The sequence below is a fragment of the Schistocerca americana genome, chromosome 2 (assembly GCF_021461395.2).
Source record: "Schistocerca americana isolate TAMUIC-IGC-003095 chromosome 2, iqSchAmer2.1, whole genome shotgun sequence".
NCBI classification, from domain to species: domain Eukaryota; kingdom Metazoa; phylum Arthropoda; class Insecta; order Orthoptera; family Acrididae; genus Schistocerca; species Schistocerca americana.
In genome coordinates this window covers 256,766,659-256,779,704 of record NC_060120.1, presented here as the reverse complement: position 1 = coordinate 256,779,704, position 13,046 = coordinate 256,766,659, and the positions used below count along the sequence as shown (strand labels likewise).

Sequence of the window (13,046 nt, the reverse complement as noted above, 5' to 3'; positions counted from 1 at the left end):
CATTCATTCGAAGTAACTGGTCAAGATTAAATACTTTTTGAGGACTTGCTTTTAGGAAAGCACACTTTATTGTTTTTCTCCTTCTACCCGCACATGTTTCGGTGATGTTACATCTTCATCAGTGAGTACTCCTTAAGTGTACTGTAAAACATAAGTAAATGCAGGATGAAAATACATGCTAGTTCGTATTACGGTCATTAGCTTCACAAAACTGTTTTAACAGAAAACATCTACCTTAACAGCTTTTATGGTTGTTAACGTTTCTGTCTTGGGCGGTACAAACACGGACACTACTAGCGAGCTTTCCCGAAGAAAGTCGCTTCAAGATGAATGAGTCAAAAGTAACTAAAAATTCTGGTTTATATCTGATCGATTTTATTACTTGCAATGACTGCCAACAAAACTAGATAAGTCAGATCTATTGTAATTTACTTGTCGAACAGTATATGGAACATCTTTTGTTAACATTCAAAAGTCTCAATCATTTGATGGGGAAGTGACTACTACCAACGGATGAAGGACACACTACTTCCGCACACCGTAGAAGTTCTGCCAGTACATAGAAAGAAATACTGCAAACACTGAGCTTTACAGCGAGAACCATAAGTATCTGTTTTAAAATTAAACTGTATATTGCGGATTACTTCAATGGCAAGAGCTCAGAATGACAAATAATTACCGGATGTAATGTGATAGTAGACAGACTCACTAATGGAGGCTTACTAGGAAGACGAAAATGTCCGAGAAGGGAGACTAGAAGTAAAGCAAGACTTGTATAATTGTTTTAGTGTGATATTTATAGATTGTGTACTCAGACTCGGAACGACGTGTGGGCAATCAACGTTACGTCGCGTAATCTATGATTCAGCTTTCTGATCACCATAAGAAGTTGAGTATGTAGTCATTACTTGCAGAATGACTTGTAAGGCAATGACAGTATTCATCACTCGTTTCGTAGATTATCTCGCTGCTGTCACGAAAGGGAGAATACACAAAGCTCTGCAATATCTTCGCCAAGTGTTTGCAGCACATATGCCGAGCTAGGAGATGGCCTCTTCGTGTTGTCGCATCAGGATGCTCTTTGCAGTCCCAGAGGAGAAATTTAGAGCTGGAAAACTTACGAGGTGGCTGCAGAAGGCTTGTCTGGTCCCCAGAGAGGAGCGCGTTCGTGCCTTCGGGGAAGTATGAGGCGTTTGATGTGTTGATATTTCTACAGTATTACGAGAGTCGCTCTGAAAGTTTTTATGATTCTAAGGTGAGACTGAATGCATATTTCTGGAACGTTTACAGTAAGCGTTTGGCAACTTTACACCTTACGAAGTAACAGTCTCAAGCTGGCTCAATGAGTTCAGGCACGAGAGAAACTCTCTTGAAAAGGGAACTGGTTCGGACGCCTTGTAACGGCCGCTACTGAAGAAAACGAGTTTCGCGTTCGGCCCATGATTGAGCTATCAGTGAAATGGGATCGGATCTGCAGCAGTTTGTAAGATAGCCAGGTTCTAAACATCTATAGTCGATCAATATTGTACCTTGGAACCTCTGAGTAAAAATATCCGTGTGTTGAATTTACCAACAAGTGCTAGAGAAACCCGATTCCATGCGGCCAAAACACTAAGTAATATTACAAATGAGGATGTAACATAGCTCTAGTGATTCGGTTTTGAAACTGATTGGAATCTCTGTGTTTGATTCTTTCAAGAGTAAACTGGCCCTGCAAAGCGAAATAAGTACGAAATGCTGTGAAAATGTGCGCACATTTTCTGCAGCAACTGACCACATCGTAAAAGTTTTTGTGGTTAAAGACCAGACATTAACTTCAGATTGGCATTCTAGAGTTTACCTGTCCAAACTCTCCGAACGGTCCTAGGAGAAACGTTCAAAATCAGGTCCGTCCAGGATCATACTTCATCATGGCAACGCACCAGCTCTTCACGGGGAAAACGAAGGCTCTATTTGAGGATTATCTTCATCCAGTTTATAGGCCTGCTATAGCTCAGTAAGTTCTCTTCCTGGTGCACAATATGAATGAAACTATTGTCGGTTTTTGATTTGAGTCTCTAGAGGCAACCTGTGCTGCTGATGCGTATCTAGTTGGCTCCCAGAAGGAGGCTAATGTGAAGCCTTACTCATTGGACTGATCGGATAGAATGGTGCTAGAACGTCAGGGACGTACAGTTGTGCGTTTCAAAAGTCGATAATCATGGGAACAGTCTCAAAATTTTAGTGATATCCCATGTGATCCACGCCATTGTAACCGATGAACTTCAAGTTATAAGACGCATCCCCACTGGATATAATGCTTGTTAGATGGCGAAGAGATTGCTCCACAAGCCTCACGACGCCACAAGATGACCAGGAGGTCCTATGGCGGAGGACACGACCCTGTTATAATGTAATTAGTAAGGCCTAGAAAAAAAAAAGGTTGGCGAATTTGCAAAAGAGAAGGATTTAGTGTCTGTGTGTTTACCATTCACTGTCGGGGAGAAAACGGTGATTCTTTTCTCCATAGTTACCAACGTTGGGAAGAACTGGGTGCTGGAAACAAAAGACTTCCACAGCGAAGTAGAGTTCCCAGGAGCACCTATCCAGAGTCGTCCGTAGTCTCAGAAACATACCCGCATGCCTACGCCGAAGCATTGACACCCAACACGACAGCATCACCGAATGAAATTTAAGAAGCCCGCTCCAATTTGTGTAATTATTGAGCTGAACCAACGGGAGACTCTCCCCATAGTCAAGATTTCGTCCAGTGTGAAGAGAAAAAGAGGTGGAGAAATAGCTAAATCAAATCGACAGAAAGTCCTGACTAAAGAAATGATTACTTTACACAAAACGACAGGACTTGGGTAAAGTACAGGAATGCACTCGAAACGTTTAGCATATTTGAATAGTAATTAGATTTCGGAAACACAACGCAATGAAATTAATAAATGAAATTAATAAATGTAATAACAAAATTTTAAAGTACGTGTATGAGTGTCTTTTACACTGCAGAATATGCACGCATAGAGAGCAAGTGCACAGCTTAAACAGGACGAAGTAAGACACCCACACAGCACGGACATTGAAGGGAAATAGGGGACGGTGTCAGCAGCAACAAAGGACTTATGCGGCGGCAGTACAGCGTGCAGACTCACCGTCTCCGAGCCCGCGGCCGTGACCAGCTCTTGCAGAGCGCGCACTGACAGAGCTTGCTCGATCACGAACACGCACTGCGACAGGTCTGGCGGGATGTTCTGCAACACAAGGCACAAGGCTCAAGATTAACGTCTTGCAACGAATTACGGTTCGTCAATCAGCGGCGCTGGGTTAAGTTGCAGGCAACAAGCAGTATGTCCCACGCCTAAATATATCAAAATTATTATTTACTGTAAACTACGCCACTTACGGAGCTACGTAATCACATACTATGGTAATACATTTCACTATATAGAGTCGAAGTAATTGGTGTGTCTGGAATTTGGAAGGGAACGATGTGCAAATAATGGAAACGAGGTGACATGAGTATTCTCTGCAGGTGCAAGAATGTTTCCACACTCGCAGATAAGCTGGGATAAAGGGCTTACTTATGGTATAGCCTAGTGAGTCTGCAAGCTGTAACAAAATAACTGGTACCATGGCCGACCAGTTCAAGTAGCAAGTGAATTTCACAGCCCTTGCGGAAGACCTAGAGTTGAGAGAACCTAAACAAAGGAAGGACCAAGGGTTGCCGAAGAATGGCCCAAGGGTGGTGTCGTCAAAGTTTTTCAGAGAACTAGAACATTGGCTGTTATTAACAACTGGCTTTTCCCTGTGGTTTTGCCCATGTACGTGTATGTCACATATAATGCACACATCTCTTCCTCCCCCTCTCTTGGCCCCTCTCTTCCTCCCCCTCTCTGCTCAGCTCCACACCCCCCCTCTTTATGTCATCTCCTCCCTTCCTCTCTGTCTCTCTCTCTCAGCCCATTTGATCCTCTTCCCTCTCTCCTTGTCCATCTTGTCTTCCCTCACTCTCTTTGCTATCCACCTCCTCCTCTCTTCATCTTAACCTTCCCTCAGATATGCCCATCAGCACGTGTAGCTCCTGTAAAAGAGATCGATAAAGCAACCTGATTCGATTTCCACAATGTGCCTGTCGTGCAGGGCAGCCTACTCGTCAGAGAGTTGAAAAATCATTGTTTGCCCCTGATGTGCAGGCTGCCCTTGGGAATCACGTTGATAAACGCAAGCTGACACTTCTCCAACACCACATACCTGTCAAGAAGGGCAACCTATACGGCAGTGGCAGAAAAAACACGTTTTTCACTGTATCTTCGCTTCTATCGGAGCTAGGAGGCTACAAACCCCATAGTGCTGATACTAGTTAAGTTTGCTGTTTGTGTGCCAGAACTGGCTGAAATTGATCCACGGGTTTGGAGGAGGCCCTGGACATACATACATACAAACATACATACATACTTTTATAATATTACTTGAAAATACAGCTCTTCAGTTGCACAGGTAAAAAATTTTCAACTTTACCTAGGTTTCAACTGCTCTAAGGCAGCCTTCATCAGAAGTAAAAAATTTTTACATTACCTATAACAGAGTCTGTCAGCAGCAACAAAGGACGTATGCGGTGGCAGTAGAGTGTGCAGACTCACCGTCTCCTATAACAGAGTCTGCTATAGGGAATGTAATTTTTTTTTTACTTCTGATGAAGGATGCCTTAGAGCAGTTGAAACCTAGGTAAAGTTGAAAATTTTTTACCTGTGCAACCGAAGAGCTGTATTTTCAAGTAATATTACAAATTTCGTCTACAGTTGCTGCATTATTGGCCATGTTCAAAATTGATACACACATACAATATGCTTTATAAATATATTCTGAGGCAGCCAGTCAGTTGGTTTTAGGTAGAGTATGAGAAACAGGCGATTCTTCAATGAGTTGAGAAAAGCGTGGAGAGATGACAGAGATACACTTATAGAAAGAACAGGACAAGTGATCACAAGTTTGTTTGACCCTTGCGAGAGTGTCACAGAGATACTGAAAAACATGAACTGGCACACGCTTGAAGATAGACGCCAATTATCCTGCAAAGAGCTACTTACAAAGTTCCAAGAACCAGCTGTAAGTGAGGAATCTGGGAATACCCTAGAACTCCCTACATATCGCTCTCGTTGGGACCATGAATACAAGAGACGTCAATGGAACGGGAAGAGGCCCTAATGGGTGTCGCAGTGGGATGTGTCCCTGTCCCGTGAACTTCACAGTGGTTTGCAGAGTACAGATGTAGATGTTTACTAATAAATGACAGGCTGAAGCTGGCACTCGCCAAGGTGTTAGTGGGTGGCGAGAGAACGGGGGACTGCGTGGCTCCACCAGTGAATGAGTACAGAAGCGCGAGCAGCGAACAGCCGCTCACGTCCCACCGACGAAACAGGAAGTCACTCAACCATTTCACCTGTCTTTAAGGAGCGTGTTTATGTGCAAAATACTGAAGCATTCTGGCGTAGGTAGTATAAAGGGATGTGAATAGAGGACTCGATTGGAAATAGTCTGCGGGATTGCCGACAGCAGACTGGGTAAGGGCGCGCTGTCACGTTTCCATTGCTGGCGTAGCGTTCGCAAGCATAGCGGAACTTGATTGGTTGTGTTTCGTTAGACGGCCATGAAACGCATTTTATCGAAATTGAATAACTGTTATTGTACAGTTCTATTTGTATTCAAGTGTTTCTTCGCAAGTATTTAGTTTATCCTTGTAGCTGCTTTGCTTAATAGTATATGTCCTATTGATATAGATCTTGTCCACCTGAAAATCTCGGAATTTCCCCCATCCAACGAAAGAACCACACATCTTCTAGACTCAAGCACTTTAAGGACCTTACAAAGTTTTGAAGGTTGACAGCCCTTGGCTCATGGAGTTTTGAGTCTAAAATGTGGACTGCAACCATAACGTAGAATGTATGGAGAAGGCAAACAGCAGCTGTAAGTCGTTTGCATTAGGGGCTTAAAATGCTACTGTTGTTTTGTGCTTGCGGGTGTTGTTTCCGTGACCTGTGGAAACCAGCGAGCCGAGATCTATTCCGCACTGCTCAAGCACAATTGACCCCACCTAACGTAACTTCTGAGCTCTCTCACATAACATATACACCCAACACTGCATACATCATGTGAAACAACATAAGCAGGTTCTAATAAAAGCGCCAACGTCACCACTCAGTTCTCAATCTGCAGTAAACAAAACTAAGTCACGACAAGGCATTTTGATTAACTTTGTGGAAGCACTGTTTATATCTTACGATACCATAATTTTTTTCACTAAAATTGTTAGGCCATGAGTTGTTCCTGTTGGCAGAACCAACGTAAATGGAGCAAGATAACTGTACAAAACATCACACCAATGTTGCGGAATAATATAGTCAGACCGATTCGCCGACTAGTGATTGCCGAGGAAAAAGTGCTTTTGCGAGCGGTATCGTCTCCCGACGAGCTCCCCACAACGGATGTTTGTGCCAGCCCACCAGAGGCCGGTACGGCTTTCCACGCTACTTTTGCTTGTAGCATAATAATACGAGGCGCATTCCAAATCTAAGATGTGCTGACCAATATTTAACTGATGGTAGGGCTGAATGAAGTTCCACGTATGCAGCACTGTCTGCCGACTCTTTAGGAAACTACAACAGTGTTAGTTTGACTCAGTAATTGTTTACCATTATGTCAGAGCAGATGACAGTGATCGAGACAAACATAAATCCCACCAGTTATGAAGTGCGAGCGTGATTAAATTTTCGCTGGCAAAAGGATCTTCAATTGCTGAAATCTATCGTGAGCTACGCCTAATGTATGGACCTGAAATAATAAGCGACAAAAGTCTTTGAAAATGGTGTCGAGAGTTTCAAACTGGCTGCACAAATGTTCACGATGATCAGCGGAGTTGCAAGACCCAGTATTCGGACCAACGAAATCACGGATGAAGTGAACCGAAAACTTGTAAGTGATCGGCGATTGACGATTAATACTCTGGCTAATGAATTCTAAAATGCTCGAACCAAAATTTACAAGACTGTTACTGAACAGCTTGCAGCTTGGATGTCACAAACTACGTGCGAGGCGGGTTCCACAAATGCACACTGCTGCTCAGAATCGAAACAATAGTCAATGCATTGGCGCCAGCCATTCAAGTTCACCCAAACCAAAAAAGTTTTTAAGCAACCACTTTTTCGATCAAAATGGGCGTCGTTTTGATTGTTTTCATTGATCATGGGTCAACAATTACAGACGATGTATACTGTGTAAAGCTAACAAAACTGAGACGTGCGATGTAAAATTGACGCTGCGGGGAACTGTGCCTGGCATAATCCTCCTTCACAAAGGACCCTCACACCGTTGCCAAAACCAAGGAAAAGATTCAAGATTTTTATTTGCAACTTTTTGAGCACCCTCCGTACAGTCCCGACCTTGCCTCGAGGGCTATTTCCTCTTCTTTCATTTGAAAACGTTTCTGGGTGGACAACGATATCAAATCGACAATGAACTCAAGACTGGCATTACGAACTGGTTCAATTCCTAGGCAGCAGGTTTCCTATGCAGATGAGTTGAAGGAGCTGGTGCAGCGCTACATTAAGTGTACAGATGTGAACTGCGGTTATGAGGCAAAGTAAAGTAGACATGCAGTAAAGTACATACATCAAAAAAGTTTTCCATCACCTCGGATCCGAGAGTTCGGGAACCTGCACATAAAATTGGCATAGAGACCAGCATAAACACCATTTCCGCCCTTTTTATTGCTCATGAAAACCACACATTGCATGTTGCGCCACCATACTGCGAGACCTTCAGAGGTGGTGGTCCAGATAGCTGTACACACCGGTACGTCTAATATCCAGTAGCACGTCCTCTTGCATTGATGCAAGCCTGTATTCGTCGTAGCATACTATCCACAAGTTCATCAAGGCGCTGTTGGTCCAGATTTTCCCACTCCTCAACGACGATTCGACGTAGATACCTCAAGATAACTCAGAGTGGTTGGTGGGTCACGTCGTCCATAAACAGCCCTTTTCAATCTATCACTGGCATGTCCGATAGGGTTCATGCTGGCCACTCGGAATCGAGCGATGTCGTTATCCTAAAGGAAGTCATTCACAAGATGTGCACGATGGGGGCGCGAATTATCGTCCATGAAGGCGAATGCCTCGTTAATATGCTGACGATTGGTTGCACTGTCGGTCAGAGGATGACATTCACGTATCGTACAGCCGTTACGGAGCATTCCATGACCACCAGCGGCGTACGTCGGCCCCACATAATGCCACCCCAAAACAGCAGGGAACCTCCACCTTACTGCACTCGCTGGACAGTGTATCTAAGGCGTTCATCCTGACTGGGTTGCTTCCAAACACGTCTCCGACGATTGTCTGGTTGAAGGCATATGCGACACTCATCGGTAAAGAGAACACGATGGTAATCCTAAATGGTTCATTTGGCATGTTTTTGGGCCCATGTGTACCGCAATGCATGGTGTCGTTGTTGCAAAGGTGGACCTCGCCGTGGACGTCGGGAGTGAAGTTGCGAATCATGCAGCCTATTGCGCACAGTTTGAGTCGTAACCCGGCGTCCTGTGGCTGCACGAAAAGCATTATTCAACATGGTGGCGTTGCTATCAGGGTTCCTCCGAGCCATAATCCATAGTTAGCGGTCATCCACTGCAGTAGTAGCCTATGGGCGGCCTGAGCGAGGCACGTCATCGACAGTTCCTGTTTCTCTGTGTCTCCTCCTTGTCCGAACAACATCGCTTTGGTTCATTCCGAGGCGCCTGGACACTTCCCTTGTTGAGAGCCCTTCCTGACACGAAGTAACATTGCGGAAGCGATCGAACCGCGGTATTGACCGTTTAGGCATGGTTGAACTACAGACAACACGAGCCGTGTACCTCCTTCCTGGTGGAATAACTGGAACTGATTGGCTGTTCGGACCGCCTCCGTGTAATAGGCGCTGCTAGTGCAATGTTGTTTACATCTTTGGGTGGGTTTAGTGACATCTCTGAACAGTCAAAGGGACTGTGTCTGTGATACAATATCCACAGTCAACGTCTATCTTCAGGAGTTCTGGAAACCGGGGTGATGCAAAACCTTTTTTTAAGTGTCAATAAAACCTTTTTCTCGTGAGATTATTTTTTAAGACTAAACGGACCTTAGTTTTGGAATACGCCTCGTACCTTAGCTAAGGCTCTGAGAATCACTTAATCTTAACGAGTGACTTGGTAGTAGACTAACTCTCTCCGCTTATAAGTGTTGAATTTAGGAAGCAGTTTTTATATTATTCACGATTTCAGTGCTGGGATGTGATTCGGTGGCTCTGTTTTTGTCGGACTCTGGTATTCGTTAAGCGTTCAAAGCCGCCCGGACTAATGGCTTCGCCACCCCCAAGCAATCAACTGCTGATCATGGTGCCGACACATCCTCCGCTGGCGGCATCCCAAGAGTTCATTCACAAAGAGCGACTGTGGTTCTTCAGATCCTCGGCCAGCATGTCTGCCGACACTTTCCACTTCTGCTTCGGCCTCCACGTCATATTTGAGCGTAGACACAGGACGTGACATTAAACTTGTTGTCTCCTTACATGTGTCCCGTTCCATTACGATGTCCGATCACAAAGTATCAAGTTGGCGGTAAGAATATGTTGCTGGCAATTTGGGTCGCACGTCTTGACACGAGGACAGACACTTGTTGACACCAAAGATGATTCTCATATTTCGTGCAATCGGTGTTTAATATATCTATTTTTTTACACTACAGGTAGTTTTTATAATATTTATTTTAGGTTTATTATTATTATTATTATTATTTTATTGTCACCAATTCCACAGCTCCGTTGTGCCCTCTGGCGCGGAGTGAAATGAAACGTAGTTTCAATTTTGCTCTGAGACCGATACATTGTTTAAAAAATTTACGCTACACGTTTAAGCAGCTCGAGTTTTTATACCTGAAAATGCATTCGAAGGTCTCTTGTGCGAGAGAAGTCGTAACATACAGATAATTATCAAAACAATGGAAATACTTAAAGGAAAATGATTAATAAGCCATTAGACGTATTACCGTCTGTCGTGTCACCGATATTCTAGGGAGAATAACTGCATTCTATCCTCAATGTGATTCCAGACTAGTTATATAGCACATGCCACTGAATGGAGCTCTTAGTTCTGTCGACGACATTGAGGGAGGAAATTCCTGTCGGGTTCTGTGCTCTAAAACTGACCTCTGACGTTCGATAGTATCGAAATCGGTTATTGCGAAGGTCGAAGAAGGTGTTGCAGATCTGCATACTTGTATGTTTCTATATGAGTGTACTAGTACTCCAGAAGTCACCATACTTTATCTTGCAGAAGGCACTTCTCGTCGCATTCGTTTTCCCGTCATCCTCGAGAATGGCGCGAATGGCAGATATGCTATTGTAAGCCTCTGTACGAGAACGAATTTTCGTTTTCCCGTCTTAATCGTTTCATGTAACATGTGTGGAAGGAAATAATGTCTCATGAGCGTTCTTGGAAACTGCGATCTGCTGCTATGTCTACCACTGTGATTTGACGAGCATCTGCATTAAGCTTGGGAAGACCAGCGATGAAATGACCAATTTACAAGAGTTGGACTACAATATGGAAACACCGCGAGCAATGCATGCTTGAACATAAAAGCAGATGCTAGACAAGCCTGGAGGTTGCGCTGTTGTATCTGAGCACGAACGACACCTGTGCAGTGCTGTCGATACTTTGCAAGTTCAATCGTGGTCACAACAGTGCTCCGAGTAGTAGTGAGTGCATTATTTCGTAGGTACATGAATTCGAACGTGGGAAAATTGTTGGTGCTAGTATGGTGGGCGCCTCCGTAACCAAGGATGCCAAAGTGTTTGATGTCTCAAAAGGTACCGTATCGAAGCTTTATACCACGTATAGGGAAAGTGGAATACCATTATACGCTAACTCACAACGTAAACGACAGTGTGTGTTGATTGATCGTGACGGACGGCCTTTGAAGAGGATTGTGACGCAAAACAGGGACGACAGCTGCCAAAGTCACTGCAGAACTGGATGTCACACTTGAGAACCCTGTCTGCACCAAACAACACGAAGGGAGGTCCGAATTGCACGAGAGTTGGAATTCCAAAATCACTCATCAGTGATGCAAATGCCCATAACAGGCAAACGGGGTGCCGAAACCATAAAACCTGGTCTATGGAGCTATGGAAGAATGTCATTTGGTCGCATAGGTCTTATTTCACGCTGTTTCCTACTTCAGGCCGCGTTTACGTCCCAAGAGTGAAACGTGGGTTCGGTGATGATCTGGGCAGCTGTATCGTAGTATTCCGTGGCCCCCATGCTTTACAAGGCCGCAGTATCGCCGATAAGAGCCGCGCGGGATTAGCCAAGCCGGTACGGTAGCTCAGCGTGCTCGATTCTGGACACGCGTATAACCGAGCATGACCGATCAGCCGGCCGGAGTGGCCGAGCGGTTCTAGGCGCTACAGTCTGGAACCGCGCGACCGCTACGGTAGCAGGTTCGAATCCTGCCTCGGGCATGGATGTGTGTGATGTCCTTAGGTTAGTTAGGTTTAATTAGTTCTAAGTTCTAGGTGACCGATGACCTCAGAAGTTAAGTCGCATAGTGCTCAGAGACATTTCACCGACCACCGCTGACGTCTCACCTCGACTCGCTGCACTGTACTGTGCAAATCCAACGCCTATCTCTCTCTCACACACACATACACATACACACGCACAATGTATTTATCTGTCTCTCACTCTCTCTTTCGATACAAAAGTAACGTTTCCAAGAATGGTTACGTGACACAGCTAAATTCATAAAGCACTTGGAAAGTAAAATGATATTTCAATACAATCATAGCCGGCACGGTAGCTCAGCATACCGGCACGGTAGCTCAGTGTGTTCGGTCAGAGGGTTAGCTGCCCTCTGTAAAAAAAAAAAAACTGAGTTAATCGATCAACAACGAAATTAAACGGATGTCTTACGACGTCCGCACCGAGCAGATGCAACGAAGGAAAGCGAACAAAATGAGATTTTTTTTTAAAAAAAAAAGGCGATCTAAGGCGCTGCAGCCATGGACTGTGCGGCTGGTCCCGGCGGAGGTTCGAGTCCTCCCTCAGGCATGTGTGTGTGTGTGTGTGTGTGTGTGTGTGTGTGTGTGTGTGTGTGTGTGTGTTCTTAGGATAATTTAGGTTAAGTAGTGTGTAAGCTTAGGGACTGGTGACCTTAGCAGTTAAGTCCCATAAGATTTCACACACATTTGAACATTTTTTGATTGCCGATAACTATGCTATTATTTTGGCTGATCAGGCCCATTGCTTGGTACAATGTTTGTCCTCTAATGAGGCTGCTGTGTTTCTAGATGACAGGGCCCTTGTTTACAGAGGTCACAACGTCCAGAACTGGTTCTTTGAGTACGAGGATGAATTGTCGCATCACCAGATCTCAATATTACTGACACTTAGTGGTGTACTTTGGAGAGGAGGTTGCTTGATCGCTATCCACTTCCATCATTCTTACCTGAACCTACCAGTTTTTTTCAGGGAGAATGGTATAAGATTCCCTCGGAAACCATACAGGACCTGTGTTTACCCATTCCGTGACGACTGGTAGCTGTTTTGAAAGGCAACAGTTTTCCTACACGTTATTGAGCATGGTAATGTGTTGTGTGTGTGGTGTTACCATGTTCTTGTCTCCCCTCTGTAGGTTATGCTAAATCGAGTGGCGGAAAGCGCTGCCCTTCTATTGGTCTTCGCTCTATTCTCCAGCTGTTTGCTGTCAGGCCTGTTTGATATGGATTCGCTACAATTTGTATCAGAATCGTTCCAAACAAATCTTTCTTTTGATCGCGTTTCCCAATAGTGAATTCACTTGTTCGTTTCTTTTCATGTCGTTTCGTATCGATTGGGAGAAATATCTGTGCATTAAATAAACAGAATTTGACAACTGCATCAGAAATTACTTACAGCGACGCCCTAAAATACCAACAGAAATTTTAAAGATACTGCCATCGTAGGAACGATTATTGACTGTAACTGTTTGAGA

At 44.4% G+C, this 13,046-nt stretch overlaps 1 protein-coding gene across 1 annotated transcript in view; it reads right to left on the bottom strand.

The window, feature by feature from the left end:
- The window catches only part of LOC124595722 (ryanodine receptor), a 690,379-nt gene that overhangs the window by 505,559 nt on the left and 171,774 nt on the right, over positions 1-13,046 (bottom strand). The window contains exon 3 of the mRNA XM_047134588.1: positions 3,138-3,236. Coding sequence (XP_046990544.1) covers positions 3,138-3,236 — 99 coding nt within the window. The remainder of the gene's footprint in view (positions 1-3,137; positions 3,237-13,046) is intronic.